The sequence below is a fragment of the Oncorhynchus tshawytscha genome, linkage group LG29, assembly GCF_018296145.1.
Source record: "Oncorhynchus tshawytscha isolate Ot180627B linkage group LG29, Otsh_v2.0, whole genome shotgun sequence".
Taxonomy (NCBI): Eukaryota; Metazoa; Chordata; class Actinopteri; order Salmoniformes; family Salmonidae; genus Oncorhynchus; species Oncorhynchus tshawytscha.
This window is the reverse complement of record NC_056457.1, coordinates 7539339-7557188: the sequence shown is the minus strand read 5'-3', so window position 1 is coordinate 7557188 and position 17850 is coordinate 7539339. Positions and strand designations below refer to the sequence as shown.

Here is a 17850-nt window from a genome sequence, read left to right as displayed (position 1 = left end):
GCATATGTGGGAACTCCTTCAAGACGATAGGAAAAGCATTCCAGGTGAAGCTGGTTGAGAGAATGCCAAGATTGTGCAAAGCTGTCATCAAGGCAAAGGGTGGCTACTTTGGTTGTTGTCATGTTATCTCTTATGGCAACTCCTATGTCATTGTTATGCCAACTCTAATAGCAACTCAGGGTCATGATTCCATCTCCATCCAATAGGATAAGACCTTCCACTGACACTTGTAGCATAATATTCAAACAATGAGTGTTTATAAAGCAAGCTGTGATGTTTGTTCCAAAGTCCCCCAAAAAAACAACAGCACACATTTAGTCTCTTTTAGGAACAGACATGAAGCTCTCTTAGACCACAAGTGAGGATGATATGGCTACTGTGTCACTGAAGAGAGACACTGAAGAGGTGACCTTAAAGTCTTGTCTGTATCACCAACTCAGTCAGTAGCCTACCTTCTCTCAGCCAATCTAGCCATGAGCAAATGTGGGATTTGTCTGGTAGGACATTCTGCTCTAAGTTATTTGCTATGATATGTAATATACTTTGGAAATCTTACTCACTCTGGTCTCAGGAGTGTGGACTACTGATTTTATTGTAGCTTACATTATGCCAGCTGTCTACTACTAGGCGGCATGTGATCTCAGTATCGCTCACTTTAGCTTTTATTGTGTGTACCGGTCTTTTTAGATAATGTTAGTAACACCGTCTACAAGTTTGTGTGTTCTATAGTAGCCTAGGCTGTACTGCCTGTGGACCCAGTAGTGCCGACTACTGCTTTCGTTGTATGTAGCTAGCTTTCATTGTGTGTATCTTTAGCTGTCTACTAGCCTATACTGTGGTCTCTGTAGAGTCGACTGCATTGTATGTGTATGTTTTGTATTGTTTATAAAAAAATATACAATAAAATCGGTAATACTTCATTTAAATGGGTCCTTATTTAATTGGAATTGGTCATGGTGTCAATTGTACTGCAGGAATGTAACGTAAATCATAGAGGATAGATGTTGTGGGGGCAGCTGCAGAGAAGTACTTGGGTGTATGTGATTTTACTGCAGAATAGTTGCAAGATGTTTCGAACTATAGTGTCCCCTCCTCCCAGGCTGCTGGCCTGTGTCCCCTCCTCCCAGGCTGCTGGCCTGGAGTAGGATCAGACGGGGCCACAGTAGTGGAATAGTGGTGAGGTTAGTTGGTAGGGCAATGTCTCACAAAGTGTAATGAATTCATCCTACTGAATAGTAGGCTGACACACAGCCAATACAATATTTGTTTGCGGACCTCCATAATACCAAACAAGAAGATATCATGTAACAGTGCGCAAAGAGCGGTGTCGAGAAGGCGGCCAATGTGCAAAATCCAGACATGAAAATAGCAGAGAAAGAAACAAAGTGTAGTAGGTCAAAAACGTCAACAAGGGAGAGAGAAGGTATGTTTTTCATGCAATCTTTTGGCTTTTTTGGATACATGAATTCTGCTGGACAATTAGGCATAGGTAGTTATCTAACCTTTGCTAATGAGGAAGGAGAAGCAACTTGGAGCCTTTTTTCACTGTTGATGTGTATTGAGCTATTTGTGCCCAGAGGTGAGAGTACTTAGTACCTCTGAACAGAGTGCTGGCTGTAATTTGCAAAGGAAGCTCAAACCAATTCTACAGCGAAAATGTCAGCAATCAGACATCCACCAGTGGGTGATCCCTAAACCACACAGCACTGAACAAATGACGGGAGATCCACATTCAGTGTGTGGTCCCTTAGAGCAGGGTTTCCTCTAACCCTGTCCTTGCCCCCCTCAGACGTTTCACATTTGAGTTTTAATGCTAAACTGGCACACCTGATTAATTAGTCAATTAATCAAAGACTTGATGATTAGTTGACTAATCGAGTTAGGTGTGCCAGTTTAGGGTTAAAACTCAAAATGTGAAATGTTTTGGGGGGGGTACCCTACCTTAGAGGCTGCATTGGGGGGGGGGGGTCAACAGGCCTGGGCAACTCTAGTTCTTGGGGTCTGATTGGTGTCACTTTTGCCCTAGCTAACACACCTGACTCCAATAATCAACTAATCATGATCTTCAGTATAGAATGCAATTAGTCTAAATCAGCTGTGTTTGCTAGGGATGGGGGGAAAAGTGTAACACCAATCAGGCCCACGAGGACTGGAATTGCCTACATTTTTTTGGTTAACCTTTCAATTAAGCCATAGACAACAAGGTGTGGGGAGTTCCTTACTAATTAGTGACCTTCATTTGTCAATCAAGGGCAGCGCAAAAACCTGACGACACTCAGCCCTCAGTGGAATGACTTTGACACCTGTGCCTTAACAGCTGCATTGGCTTCAATCAGGTCACAGAGGGAGGAAGGAGAACACCCTTGCCTACATGTGCAGGGAGGAAAGAGGTATTAGCCCGCTACCGTGCATGTTTCTGTTTGCTGCTTCATCCCCACTGTATGAGGGGTCCTGAGCCCCTCTATTTATCATCCAGCTGTCTGAAGTCAGCCTCTACTTGCCTGGTTTGGTGTCCCCTTCCCCCAGTCCTGTTTCTGGACTTTCTGGCCCTGGTCCTTTTCTCCCCTGATCCTACCTGCCTTTTCTCCAGTCTTCAAGATCCAAGTCTCCAAGGTTAAAGTGACATTTTACCAATTTAAGAACATTTAAAAGGTCAATCAGTGGTGCTAAGTATTTCTTGTGCCATTCCAATAATTTTATGAAAGTTTACCATTATGAAGCCTTTTGTTCTCTGCCTCTTTCCTGATTGACATAAAATGGCTTGAGCATTGCTGGGCCTACCCCAAGAGACAGTGTGGAGGTGGATCATCACGTGATTTTTGCCATAAAGAGCTCACTAAACGCATAGAGAATGATAGAGGACTCTGGTGCCCAAAAGCCTGTTTTCACATGGGCACTGCCATTGAGGACTTTCACCATGTTTTAAGTAGTCAACTGGGTGGGACTTTCCATGGGTTAAGGAAGGATTACATAATTCCATTCAGCTCATCAGGAATCAGCTGGCAGTAAATCTCAAACCTTGGCTTTATACCTGTTCAAATACGCCATATGGCAATATATACCTTTTCAGCTTGTTTACCAACTCAGCGACGTAGAAAGAAATTTGACTAATTCAAAATGGAGAAGGCCTCAATAGCACTGCTCGTGTGCAGACGCTATAATTGGGGGGGATAAGAGTGCTCTTTCTCGGAGTAAACCAGACCTAAATACTGAATCACCTGGAACATCAGACTGATGAACACTGTCTACAAAGATCTCGTCTCCACCGGCTATACTGTTTTAAGACTGAAGTCCGCTATTTATGACTTATTTTAATAGTAGTTTCCACATTCATTAAGTGGTTCAAATATAACCAATGTCTTGTAGGTCAATGTGCTGTCGTAATATGCGCAAGTGTTTGATGCCACACCTTGTCTCTTTAATGCAAAGGTCAGGCTCCACTCAATGTCCATAGGAACAATTTTAGCTATGAAAAGATACGTGTAAAGACATTATCTTATCTTGTACTGCTGTAACAAGTCATTACTGTTCAAACTATTTTAATTAGTTATTATGTTGCCTGTGTCCACTCCTCTGACAAGACATTTTGGTTCAAACAACTTTATTCACAGTTTAATCAAAACAGGTCATAGATAAAAGGGTATTATAACCTAAAAATACTGTAGAACATGAACTGGAAATATCACTGACTTTGCTGCCCGCATTCAGTAGCTCTTCAAACCAAAGCCTTTCAAGTTTAACAGAGCATAAAATAAATGGATGCGTTTGATTGCAGCAGTGGAATATGGGTACAGGTTTTACGACATGATTGAGGTTATCTAAGGGAAACACTATGCAGAGTGAATATGGTTATTGATAGACGTGAGTCTTATGAAAGTGATATGTTGTATTGCTCTTTGGCAGTGCCATCTCAAGTTCACATCCACAGAAGGTCGTGTGCAGTAGATATTCAATCATTTTTTACAAATAAAATTGGATTCGATTATTTTTTGCAGTAGATTCAACATAACATATTACGAGGTTCCATTACAAATGCTGCATGTTTCAAAACACAGTGCTATAACAGTTCAGTTCTCACAGTAACGTCACTGTCGAACATAAAAGCCACACCTCGGAGGAAGCAGTCAAATGGAAATCAGCTGGATAGACAATCGGATTGGATCTTCAATAAAAGAAAAATGTGCTTGTCAGGGTTAGCTGTCCATGGTCTCTCTTGACCATAAACCAGGCATAGGTTCAATTCTTAAGTCAGGGACCATGATGGAGGATAAAAATCACAGTAAAAGGGAGACAAGAAACCATGGGCATTTCAAAAACGTCCTTCACGGTATGGTTTGGATCCACCTGATGTGAAACATGCACTTGTCGGGGATATCCTTCCTCTAAATGCGCAAATGGCTCTCTGGGTCAGGCTCTACAAAACATTGAGACAGAGGGGAAAAAACAGATGAAAAGAAAAGAAAAACGGGGAGGATGTATCGGCCTACATGGGCTTGTCTTCCATCGGGAGAGCGTTAGACACAGAGAGCTTTGGGGAACCTGAAGACAAGGAGAGAACAAGGTAGTGTCAATCATGTCTCTATCTAGACAAAAACACACATGCAACCCCATGCACTGATGAAACTATATATGTAAGACAGAGGCCCATTTGTGCACTAGAGTATAAGCCGGTAGTAACATTACTATAGTAAAACGATCCCACCTGTCCTCGGTGAATCCCTCTATCTCCTCCTCATCATCATTCAGCTCCATGTCCAACTCATTGTCAAGACAACCGCGGCCGTACCCACTCAGGACACTTTGGAAATAAAGCAGAAATATCATGACTCCTTATTCAATCATAGTGGTACAACGGTTTTCTCTGGTTGACAAATTGCTTTTGGAGTTGATCTGTTCAGTCCCCTTCCCTAGCCTTTCGTCCTCCTGGTAATGGATTACACTCCCATACCACATGAGACCAGACGGGCTTTAGCTGCCTCGGCACATCAAGCTCAATCAACTCCTGCTGATGTATAGTGAAAGCCACCCCCAGAAACAGTAGAATATGCTAGTTTGGTGTGAGCAATTCATACCAGCAACGCGAGACAGATTTTCTGATTTATAACAAAGATGAGGGACCATAGAAACTCATCCACAGGCCACCAACTATTTCATACTGGCTGTAAGAACTAACAAACTCTTGTTTTGTCAAAGATCGCATGGAGACAGAGTGAGGTCTGCTGTGGTTGCTCACCTGACGGAGCGACAGGTGAAAAATACAATCCTCTTCAGCCTCTTGTTGTAGAAGAAGTAATTGAAGGACCAGAGGCTGCCTTCCTCCCCAAAGGGGTCTGAGTCCAGGTCAGGGTTGTAGCTGAGGACAAAGAGGGGACATATAAATATACTTCATATACAGGCAGCAAACAAGAATCAGAAAACATACTGTACATGTACCTTCACATACACACACACCTGTATATGTCACATTCCTGCAGGCTAATTTCCTGGTCGATGAAGTTCCACAGCTCTGGCCCCAGGGAGTTGAACTCCACTCCAACTGATGAGTACAGGCTGCCGTTGACTGCATTCGTCACCTGGATGGAGGCACGGTACACAATCGTTACAACTTCTCATTCTCCTTACAGATGAATAGACCTCTTAAGGCCTTTGCTGTATGTCGGATTCAGACTTCTGTGATTATCACGTCACTGTGCGACGTTACCAAATTAAAATCTTGATATCAACCTGGCCAGATTGTACGACTTTCTTCAGGTCTGCAATTGGCTTGCGAGGCTACGTCAGCAGACACAAGGCTGTCAACTGCAGCAGTGTATTTCCCCCTGGGCATGTGCCAACACCAGCAGTGAAAGCCTCAGTCTATGCTTATGCGTGAGTGAAGTGAGTTTGGAAAAACAAAGAATACATCTTAGAAAAAGTTCACATACAAAACTTTATTTGTCCGAACTCAGAATCAAAAATCGGCTTCCCCAAAATAACATCGCTGTGGTAGAACTTTTTATTTTGACTGGAGATTTTGTGCATTCCTCAAAATCCCATCAGGTAGCCTAAACAAGATGATTATTAGGGAAATCATTATTCTTGCACAGCATGTAAAAGTTTCAATCAAACTATTATACAAATTTGACTATTCACAATAATCGTATTATTGTGTGCATACTCTGTGCCGGCCATGTTCCTATTGGTCAGTCACCGGGATCGGCTCGTAACACTAGCCACACGACAAAGGCAAAACAAATCTGACACCGAGAACTTTGCCAGAGCCTACGGCTAAAATCGTACGGTCTGCAAAGGCCTTCACAGCAGCGGTGTCAAACTCAATTCCTGAAGGGCCTCCGTTGTACTTGTTTGATCAATTAAGATGATTTATTAGTTAGGTTATAATTAAAAGGTTATTGATAAGTCACTTGGTTGTCGAGGTCTTAATTAGACAAACTGAAAGGTGATAAAAAGGAACCAGCAGACACACGGCCCTCCCAGGAATTGAGCTTGACACCTCTATCTTACAGCCTGTGATATTCCATAAGGCCCTTGTAGAAAATTCACCATCTCCCTTATGTGTATGGCTTTGTAACAATGTGCTCCCGGGACTTGCATGGGATGATTCAGAGCATCTGTATGTAAGCAATTCTGAAATTAGGCTTGAACGGCTGTTTTAATTGAACTGGTTTAAAGTCATCCCAATGTGTTAAAATCATGAGAGGAACGGAGGTAGTGCTACTGACCCAGTTGAGGCTGGGCTCCCGGCTGAACTCGTGGCCCCGAGCTGCACTGAAGTCGTAGTCGGGCCTGAATGACTCGTTGAGCGTGGTGATGAGGTAGAACAATGTCTTCCTGCAACACTTGTCACTCAGAGAGTTCTCACTGCTCTTCCCTAGTCTGCGCAAAACAATGGAGATGAGTAGAGAGTGGAGTTATTTGGTTGGGAAGTAAAAAAGATTCTCCATTCACATGCTACAACTGATGCGATACAACACCAGTATCTACAGAGTAGTATTCATTAGTGCACACTGTAGGAAAACATTTCACAATGGAAAACAAAAAAAAGGTAGTCCCTCCCCATTGGTATCGGTTTCATTCCTAGAGATCAGACCTGTGTTATGAAAACATTGTGTGGCTGTGGTCCTTACTGGGGTGGGCTCGTGGCGCTGGACTGGGGGGGCGAGAGAGCCTCTAGGACATGTGGTTCCCCTTCCTGGCAGAACTGCTTAAACATGTGCTTGTCATCACCAGCCATCTTGCAGGAGTAGCTCTCGATCCTAAAGAGAGAGACAAAACCCAGAGTTAAACGGTTGGCATTGTATTAGTGGAATTCCATGAATTTACTGACTGCGGAGGACATGGGTATTGTCTCAAACTAATCATGTCCCTAATTCAATAATGCAAACCGTACAGTATCTCATCTACTGGCCCTCCCACATTGTATGTTCCTTGCTTTGAACAAGTCTCAGTTGTCTGTTTCATTGAGTTCCATTTGAGGGATGTGGATGGAATGGCACTAGGTTGAGGGAGTCGTGCAGGGTCTGGTCATGTTTATTTCCCCCCCCAACCTTAGCTATGCAAAAGAAGAGGTTGTGCAACTCAAACTCTGGCTCAGACACACTGTGGCCCAGTCTAATTATAGGAAGGGGCAAAGGTCAGGTGGGTGTCACATGACTGGCTAGTTTCCATTAACAGACAAATGGGACTCACCACCTGGATTGAGTAGGTCTTATGTAGCAAAATGTGAAATGGTGTTTACATTTTTTACATTGGATCAAAAGTAGAGACTGAGCTACAAAATGGTATGTCATATACTGCATTTGAGGAAAGTAATTCTGCCTTGAAAGTTGATCAACTTGTAAACTCACTTTTGAGAAAATGGCCTTTGAATGTTTTGGTATCTAGTGAAGAGCTATTTGTCGACACCCATTCCGCATCGATCACACCCTCTAAAGCTTTAGCCCCACCCATCTCGTTTCGCTCTAGGAGCGCACACTTGATGCTGTGGCCGATGATTTGTTCACCTCTGGATAACACAAAACAGTCTAACCAGCTCTACTAGCAACAATTTCATTACACTTTTTTGCAGACATTTACTGACACCGGCCATATTCAATGGGTGTTGTACACACGTCACGTAACGTTGGCTAGTTAAACAACAACGAACAAAGTGCCAACAATGCCTAACATTAGGCTCGAACTAGAAAAGCAAACCGCTCTGGGAAACTAATAACCTCCGCTAAGGAGCCAGCCAGCTAGCGTTAGCTAGCTAACAGCACACTTTAGCTTAACCCTTGTGTAAGGGTAAAAAAATGACCCGCCACTATATTTAACAGCAGAGAAAATCCCCCAAATAATATTTTTTCAACTTGAAATTATGACTTTTCCGAGCATGACCCCAACATTAGAAAAAGTGAAACATCACCTTTGTTCATATTTCCATGAAAGCTGTACACCACTGGGGTACAAAGATTGTCTTAGGGTCATAATGACCCGCCAGTTATAAAATAATTTACACACCAAACACCGAAATATAGATTGTGTTACTGATTGAACTCAGACAAAATAAACACTTTATTGTGCATGTGCAGCATCTCCCCTCCACGAAAAAACACGACTCAAGTTCAGACAAAATAAAAACAACAAAATTAACATTTATTGAAAGCATTGTTTACTAATGGGAATGCAGTCAGAGGCTATAAAAAGGTTCTCTTTGCTGTAGTCATAAGTGCACGTTTCAGTGCCCAACTGGTCGCAGATCAGATTTTTTTCAGATACCCAGGAGGAACAAGAGAACGATGATTTAGAAGAGAAGGAGGTAGGGAAAGAAGAAGAATGAAGAATATGGGAAAGAATTACAACCCAGAGCACAATGCATCATCTTCAGATGAGAACGAAATCCCCCAAGCTGAAAGGGACATTTTTGCTGTTCTTTGACACAAATATAACTTGGTCCGTGTCACCATGACAACTAGGGTAGGATGGCAGCACAAAATGTCGTAAGGATGACCCCAGGGCCCACAAGACATGCAGTTGCCCTTGCCCAGGACATCGGCTCAACATTCTAGAAGTTCATCACACCAGCCATCAAAAAAAATCTTCCTGGAGAGCACAAATTTGAAGAGTTTCCGTAAATATGGAGACAACTGGAAAAGGATGGATGAGATTGACCTGCGTGCCTACATAGGGCTGCTAATCTTAGCAGTTGTGTATAGCTCCCGAGGCGAAGGGCTACATGTAGTCTCTGAGATGCTGCGAGTGGAAGGACGATTTTCCGAATGCTACGATTTGATAGCAGTGAGTCAAGACGTGCAAGATGCGAGAGAAACTGGCAGCCATAAGAGACGTCTGGGAGAAGTGGGTGGAGCGTCTGCCATACCTCTACAACCCTGGGCCTGAAGTAACAGTGGATGAGCAACTGGTTCCATTCAGAGGTACATTTTTATTTTCATATCTGAAATGTGATTTTCACTGTTCATTTTATTATGTATTGCTGGAAAATCATTGATTTGCGATTGTTTTCTGTGACATTGATACTAATTGCTGATAGTAATCTCTTTTGTCCAAAGGTTGCTGTCCTTTACAGAAGTATATGCCCAGCAAGCCAGCAAAGTATGGCATCAAGATATGGGTGGCCTGTGATCCACAATCCAGTTACGATTGGAAGATGCAAGTCTATAGGGAAGCCGACCAGTGGAGGCCCGGAGAAGAACCAGGGGATGCGGGTTGTGCTTGCTGTGACAGATGGACTGAGGGAGCACAATGTCACAATTTCTTCACTTCTTATGAAGTCAGCCAGCAGCTCCTGAAGAGGAAGATCACCATGGTTGGCACAGTTAGAAAGGACAAGCCTGAGCTCCACCCTGCACTCAACAAGGGGGAGAGTGACCTTCCCAAAGTTTGCCTTCACCCCCATCACCACTCTAGTTTTTTACCTCCCAAAGAGGAACAAGAATGTGGTCCTCCTGAGCACACTGAACAAAACGGCTGAGATAAGTGATCGTGAGGACAGGAAGCCAGCCATCATTCTGGACTACAACTACAACCACAACAAAGGAGGGAGGCCTGGACAAGGTGATACTTACAGCTGCAGGAGGTTGACTGCCTGCTGGCCCCTGGTCATCTTCCATAACATCATTGATGTGTCCTCATACAATGCCTTTGTGATATGGAACAAAATCAACCCTACCTGGATGCCTGATAAGCGTAAAAAGAGGGTGTTCCTGGAGCAGCTGGGAAAGGCACTTGTAACCCCACACATTCAAAGAAGGGAGCGCCTCCCCCGCACAGCAGCCTCTGCAGAGCTTGTGAAAGCTGTTTAGGGGGCTGAATCTTGTTCTGATCCACCTGAGGCTGCAACAGTCAAGAGGAGGAGATGCCAATTCTGCCCCCCAAAGGAGGACTGTAAAACAAATACTATGTGCTGCACATGTGAGAAATACATCTACAAAGTCCATGCACACACACTTGCATACTGTCCTACATGTGCTAATTACACTTGATTTATTTTCTTCCCATTTTTTTTGTATCCATCTAATTTGTTTATACACCTTGTGGGTGGGGGCAATGGTTAAAAAAAAATGGGAGAAGACTAGAATTTTGTAGTTTAATTCCTCATTGCTCAGTATGAGAATATCATTATGTTGCCAAAAAGGTTCAAGACTAATAGTTTCCCTTCAATAAAATGCATTCAAAACTACTTTCTGCATATTTCTGCTACACAAGTGCTATCTCGCAAAAATATCTGTTCACTACCTTTAGCAATAATAATAAACCTCTACTTCAAATCAAATCTCATTTGTCACATACACATGGTTAGCAGATGTTAATGCGAGTGTAGTGAAATGCTTGTGCTTCTAGTTCCGACAATGCAGTAATAACCAGAGTAATCTAACCTAACAATTCCAAAACTACTACCTTATACACACAAGTGTAAAGGAATAAAGAATATGTACATATAGATATGAATGAGTAATGGTACAGAACGGCATAGGCAAGATGCAGTAGATAGTATCGAGTACAGTACATACATGAGATGAGTAATGTAGGGTATATAAACAGTGGCATAGTTTAAAGTGGCTAGTGATACATGTATTACATAAAGATGCAGTAGATGATATAGAGTACAGTATATACATATGAGATGAGTAATGTAGGGTATGTAAACATTATATTAAGTAGCATTGTTTAAAGTGGCTAGTGATATATTTTTACATCAATTTCCATTATTAAAGTGGCTGGAGTTGAGTCAGTATGTTGGCAGCAGCCACTCAATGTTAGTGGTGGCTGTTTAACAGTCTGATGGCCTTGAGATAGAAGCTGTTTTCCAGTCTCTCGGTCCCTGCTTTGATGCACCTGTACTGACCTCGCCTTCTGGATGATAGCGGGGTGAACAGGCAGTGGCTCGGGTGGTTGTTGTCCTTGATCTTTATGGCCTTCCTGTGACATCGGGTGGTGTAGGTGTCCTGGAGGGCAGGTAGTTTGCCCCCGGTGATGCGTTGTGCAGACCTCACTACCCTCTGGAGAGCCTTGCGGTTGTGGGCGGAGCAGTTGCCGTACCAGGCGGTGATACAGCCCGACAGGATGCTCTCGATTGTGCTTCTGTAGAAGTTTGAGTGCTTTTGGTAACAAGCCGAATTTCTTCAGCCTCCTGAGGTTGAAGAGGCGCTGCTCTGCCCGCCAGGCACTTCAATCTTTAAAATACCTTTTCTCTCTCCAATTTCATGGTATCCAATTGATAGTTATAGTCTTGTCCCATCGCTGCAACTCCCGTACAGACTCGGCAGAGGTCAAGAGCCGTGCGTCCTCCGAAACACAACCCAGACAAGCCGCACTGCTTCTTGACACAATTCCCGCTTAACCCAGAAGCTAGCCGCACCATGTCAGAAGAAACACCGTGTCAGTGTGCTAGCACCTGGCCCGCCACAGGAGTCGCTAGAGCGCAATGGGACAAGGAAATCACGGCCTGCCAAACCCTCTCCTAACCCGGACGATGCTGGGCCAATTGTGTGCCGCCTCATGGGTCTCCCAGTCACTGTCAGCTGTGACACAGCCTGGGATCGAACCCGGGTCTGTAGTGATGCCTCAAGCACTGCCTTAGACAGCTGTACCACTTGAATTTAACAAACAATTTGTCCCCCCCCAAAAATGCAGATTTCAAAATCCCGATGTGGCCCTAGATCCAAAAAGTTTGCCCACCCTTGCTATATAGGATAGTTGCTTGTGTGTGTAGGCCTATTTGTAACTGACTTTCTGGTTAAATATAACATTTTATCCAGAAACAGTCATTCTATGGAAAACTATGATAGAATGTGAACCTCAAACATGTGACTGCATGCTCTGTTTTGTATCATTACGGGTCCAGTTGAATATTTCTGAGTAATTGCAGACTTTGGCTTTTAATTGGGGTGGAAAGAAGTCAAATTGTGCCAGCTTGGCCTCTGCTGCCATCATGGGCCATACTAATCCAGTAAGCAGCAGGCTAAACACCATCAGTTCCCAGCTGTGAGTGTGTGTATGCTCCATACCACTCTCCGTTACAGTATAAAAATAGCCACAAAGGCCTGTTAGAGGACACCCTGTCCTGGGTCACACTGCCCCCATGGGTCAGAACCATGAAAGGAGTTACCACCACCACCTGCACCGTTCCGACTGGTTCCACAACCTACAGTCCTTTGTAAAATCCCTGCTGCTGCAGTTGAGTTCATCTACCCCCATTGCGTAACACAACACTCATCCACCATCCTAAGGGATCAATACTTTTTGTGAGAGATTACACCTCCTTAGCAAAATAGTCCGTATTACCAGTAATCACTACAGGGCTTGTTGGGGATTAGGGCTCAATTCCTAAACCCTAATATTGCCTCATCTGGTCCTGCTCAGGTACCTTTTAGGTAGCCTACACCACATCTTTAGCACAGAGACACACCTCTGTGGGAGTTCAGTTGACCATATTATTCTGACAGTTTGTTGTTTACCTCTGTGTTTACATATGCAGTGTCCTTAGCTTTGACTTTACCCTTCATAGGCTGTATGGTGTTGTTGACGCTCCCAGAGAGCCTCAAAGTGTTAATCTTGCCTTTTTAAAATACAGCCTATTAACCCAATAAGAAATACACCCCCGAAGAGAGGCACAGAATACATGCACCATCCACAGAGGAGGTAGGGTGAGAGGTGTGTTATGGTCCATGAACAGCTGATCCTGCAGTAGTAGCAGCCTACAGTTCCATCTGTCACCATGCACTTGCGGTTCACACACAGGCCTACTAAAGGACAGCACATTTAGTAACTGTTTGGACACCTACTCATTGAAGAGTTTTTATTTGTACTATTTTCTACATTGTAGAATATATTAGTAAAGACAAACTATGAAATAACACATGGAATTATGTAGTAACCAAGTGTTAAAATATATATATATTTTATCCGTCAAAGTAGCTAACCTTCGCCTTGATGACAGCTTTGCACATTCTTGGCATTATCTCAACCCGCTTCAATAAAATGTATTTATAAAGCCCTTTTTATACCAGCCGATGTCACAAAGTGCTACACAGAAACAACAGGGTTGCCTAAAGCCCAAACAGCAAGCAATGCAGAAGCACGGTGGCTAGGAAAAACTCCTTAGATAAGGCAGGAACCTAGGAAGAAACCTAAAAAGGAACCAGTCTCAGAGGTGTCCAGTCCTCTTCTGGCTGTGCCAGGTGGAGATTATAACACTACATGGCCAAGATATTCAAACCTTCATAGATGACCCACAGGGTCAAATAATAATAATCACAGTGGTTGTAGAGGGTGCAACAGGTCGCTTTCATAGCATCACCTGGAATACTTTTCCAACAGTATTGAAGGAGTTCCCAAATACGTTGAGTATTTGTTGGCTGCTTTTCCTTCACTCTGCGGTACAACTCATCCCGAACCATCTCAATTGGGTTGAGGTCGGGTGATTGTGGAGGCTAAGTCATCTGAAGCAGCACTCCATCACTCTCCTTATTGGTCAAATAGCCCTTACACAGCCTGGAGGTTTATTGGGCCATTGTCCTGTTGAAAAACAAATGATAGTGGGACAAAGGGCAAACCAGATGGGATGGCGTATTGCTGCAGAATGCTGTCGTAGCCATGCTGGTTAGGTGTGCCTTGAATTCTAGATAAATCACAGACCGTGTCATCAGACCAAAGGACAGATTTTCACCGGTCTAATGTCCATTGCCCGTGTTTCTTGGCCCATCAAGTCTCTTTTTCTTATTGGTGTCCTTTAGTAGTGGTTTCTTTGCAGCAATTTGACCACAAAGGCCTGATTCACACAGTTGATGTTGAGATGTGTCTGTTACTTGAACTCTGAAGCATTTATTTGGGCTGCAATTTCTGAGGCTGGTAACTAATGAACTTATCCTTCGAAGCAGTGGTGACTCTGGGTCTTCCTTTCCTGTGGCGGTCATGAGAACCAGTTTCATCACAGCGCTTGATGGTTTTTGTGACTGCACTTGAAGAAATTTTAAAAGTAATTTACATTTTCCATATTTATTGACCTGCATGTCTTAAAGTAATGATGGACTGTCGTTTCTCTTTGCTTATTTGAGCTGTTCTTGCCATAATATGGACTTGGTCATTTACCAAATAGGGCTATCTTCTGTATACCAACCTCTTACCTTGCCACAACTGATTGTCTCAAACGCATTTAGGAAAGAAATTCCACAAATTAAATTAAGGCACACCTGTTAATTGAAATGCATTCCCGGTGACTACCTTATGAAGCTGGTTGAGAGAATGGCAAGTGTGCAAAGCTGTCATCAAGGCAAAGGGTGGCTATTTTGAAGAATCTCAAATATAACATATTTTGATTTGTTTAACACTTTTTTAGTTACTACATGATTCCATGTGTGTTATTTCATAGTTTTGATGTCTTCACTATTATTCTACAATGTAGAAAATAGTAAAAAAGAAACAAAAACCCTTGAATGAGTAGGTGCGTCCAAACTTTTGAATGGTACTGTATGTGTTCGTCATGCAACAGTAAAGCAGGTGTTACAAAACACTTTGTGATAAGTGATTAGATATGAGGTAATTTTATTGACTGATGATGCTGGTCTAGTGCTGTTATGGTAATTACCTTCCAAGGATGCGAGACTCTCCCGTTTCAACACAGAGTTGAGAGCTCAGAGCTTCAAAACTGCTGTTTTCTAACAGTTTCATTGCTGCCTGTGAGAGGAAAGGGAAATGTTAATATAGACAGTCCATCAGCCATTTAAGAATACTTTTTCACGGCTTGTGGGAAAACGGGGTGTATGAAATAAATGTTATCCCTATGGTGTAGTTATTAATCTACTTGACAGGGGCAGGTTGAGCAAACTAGCCCAGTGGAGTAGGTTTTCAGCAATATGTGAATGCAACCTGGTCTCAGAGCATTTTGTATTATTCTGTAAGTAAATCCGAGATACTCAATTTAGTAAAATTTTACTTTTCGTAAGGTATGTATTAGTTTGCAGTGGTGTAAAGTACTTAAGCAAAAATACTACTGAAGTAGTTTTTTTTGGATATCTTTACTATTCATATTTTTTTAACGTTTTAATTTACTTCACTACATTCCTGAAGAAAATATACTTTACTCCATACATTTTCCTGACACCCAAAAGTACTTATAATATTTTGAATGCTTAGCAGGACAGGAAAATGGTCTAATTCACACACTTAAAAGAGAAAATCCCTGGTCATCCCTACTGCATCTGATCTGGCAGACTTATTAAACACAAATGCTTTGTAAATTAAGTCTGAGTGTTGGAGTGTGCCCCTGGCTATCCATAAATTTTAAAAATTGTTTTGAAATTATTTGTACTCTTACTTTTGATACGCAAGTATATTTAAAACCCAAACTTAGTTTTATTTTTACTCAAGTTGGATTTTACTGGGTGACTTTCACTTTAGTCATTCTATTAAGGTATCTTTACTTTTACTCAAGTATGACAATTGGGTACTTTTTCCACAACTGTCAGTTTGTGGAACCCATCACCCATTTGAATTACAATTCGTATTATGTTACGCATTTGCAAAACATATATGTTACGAATTCTAGCTAGGTGGTTAAATGTTAGCTAAAACTGCTAAGTAATTATAAAGTAGCTAAAAAGGTAGTATGTTGCTAAAGTTGTCTGTGATGAGATTGGAATTTACAACCTTTGTGTTGCTAGACGTTCGCATTATGTCAATCCATCCACCCTGACCAAACACCCTACATCTCTCATGTAACTATACCAAACTTAACATACATACATACATACATACATACATAACATACATACATACATACATACATACATACATACATACATGCATCTGTCTAGCTGACCCATCCCACACTAAACCTCTGCTTGCTAGGTAGTTGGCTAGCTAGCTAATCTACACATTTCACATAAACATTCTTCTTACCAAAGATAACGTCGACGCTCTTTGTGAAACTGAAATGTCTTTACCAATTTCACTTATGTTTCTCTTAGCGGGCGAGGACGAGCAACAGATTTGTTGTTGTTATGCAAGTTAGCTAGCAAGCACTGACTGTGTCAGAGCAGTTAGTTCCTAAACTTCAGCAATTTAAAAAGATATTCGTACGATATTGATTTATCGTTAAAGATTTTATCGAAAAACTTCTTATGCCGATTAAATTAGACGACATCAAATCCAAAGAACACCTGAATCCGTCTGACTTGGATTGCAGCGGCATCCCTTTTGACAGATTTACGTTGACCGAGATACGCTAACGTTAGCTTGCTAGCTACAGTTTCTGTCAGATCAAGTCGCCTTTTCGAATCGACTTGATCCCTTGCACTGCTTCTGTTTACTTCGCAAAGTCCCTGTGTAATTTTTGATGAGCAATACTGATCATTTGAAGGCAAACCACACAACAGTGTCGATGAAAACGTAATAAATCCACTGTATTTAACCCCCGCCCACTGTAAACCATGAAATACATTTTCATTGTCAAAGACCACACCTACTTATTTTGAGTGTCGCTTTGTAAGTGCACTGAATGGCTGACTGACATGTCCTTATGGTCCACTGATGGTTATGATTGGTCAAAATGGTGTGTCGTTTAATAATTCTAGATTGACAGGCGACGTACGGCCCTGTTGGAAGTCAAAGGCATCAATTCTTCCGACAACAAAAGCTGAGTGGCGACCCTTAACTGCATGATAACAATGCCTAAAACGAGTTGATTCATAGTCGATTTCTGTGCAGTATTTGTCTGTTCTAACAAGGCAGGAATGACAACAGGGGAAAAATATTTTTACAGATTACCTGCAATCATGAAACACCAAGTAAATAAGACTCAACTGTCAGAAAAGCGAAGAAACTGCAATACCTGAACCCACACAGCTTGTAGTATAGGGTCAGCTCCGATCATTTCATCACTGGTAAGGGACAGATCGCAATTTATTCAGGGGAGAGTGGTCCAAAGTAGAGGAGGGTTATCAAACTTTTTTTTTCTTTGGAGGGTTGTGTGTGTTTTTAGTTTTTATTGGGCACAGGGGAGGGAGTGCATTCCCCCCCCCCCACACACAACAAACGCGATCACAACACACAGGTTAAAATATTTAAATAACTGACCCAATTACATTAATTTAGGGACAGGTCGAAAAGCATTCAACATTTATGTCAATTTAGCTAGCTAGGTAATTTGTCATATTTAGCTAGCTTGCTGTTGTTAGCTAATTTGTCCTGGGATATAAACATTGAGTTGTTATTTTACCTGAAATGCACAAGGTCCTCTACTCCGACAATTAATCCACACATAAAATTGTCAACCGAATCATTTCTGGTCATCTCTCCTCCTTCTTGGCTTTTTCTTCTCTTGACTTAATATTGCGATTGGCAACTTTCATA

The 17850-nt window shown here is 42.3% G+C and overlaps 1 protein-coding gene across 2 annotated transcripts; it reads right to left on the bottom strand.

The window, feature by feature from the left end:
* Window positions 1-3569: 3569 nt before the first annotated feature.
* maf1b (MAF1 homolog, negative regulator of RNA polymerase III b) lies at window positions 3570-17386 on the bottom strand. Of its 2 annotated transcripts, none has more exons than XM_042308709.1 (8): window positions 17330-17386; window positions 15086-15174; window positions 7128-7256; window positions 6723-6876; window positions 5452-5573; window positions 5234-5353; window positions 4703-4798; window positions 3570-4539 (listed from the first exon to the last, which is right to left on the bottom strand). In XM_042308709.1, the coding sequence occupies exons 1-8, from the start codon at window positions 17369-17371 to the stop codon at window positions 4515-4517; spliced, it is 777 nt and encodes a 258-aa protein (XP_042164643.1). In that variant the 5' UTR covers window positions 17372-17386; the 3' UTR covers window positions 3570-4514. The 2 variants fall into 2 exon arrangements, with proteins under 2 accessions (XP_042164643.1, XP_024248904.1); XM_024393136.2 differs by lacking the exon at window positions 17330-17386 and adding an exon at window positions 16399-16927 and having other exon boundaries at window positions 3571-4539.
* Window positions 17387-17850: the final 464 nt, after the last annotated feature.

What these genes read in the sequence shown, in the direction of transcription:
- maf1b (XM_042308709.1), bottom strand. Translation starts at nt 17,371, where the DNA reads ATGATCGGAGCTGACCCTATACTACAAGCTGTGTGGGTTCAG. An exon ending in AGCGCCACGAGCCCACCCCA is followed by an intron (nt 6,877 to 7,127) that starts GTAAGGACCACA and finishes TGTTTTGCGCAG; the next exon opens with ACTAGGGAAGAGCAGTGAGA. An exon ending in TTCACCTGTCGCTCCGTCAG is followed by an intron (nt 4,799 to 5,233) that starts GTGAGCAACCAC and finishes TTATTTCCAAAG; the next exon opens with TGTCCTGAGTGGGTACGGCC.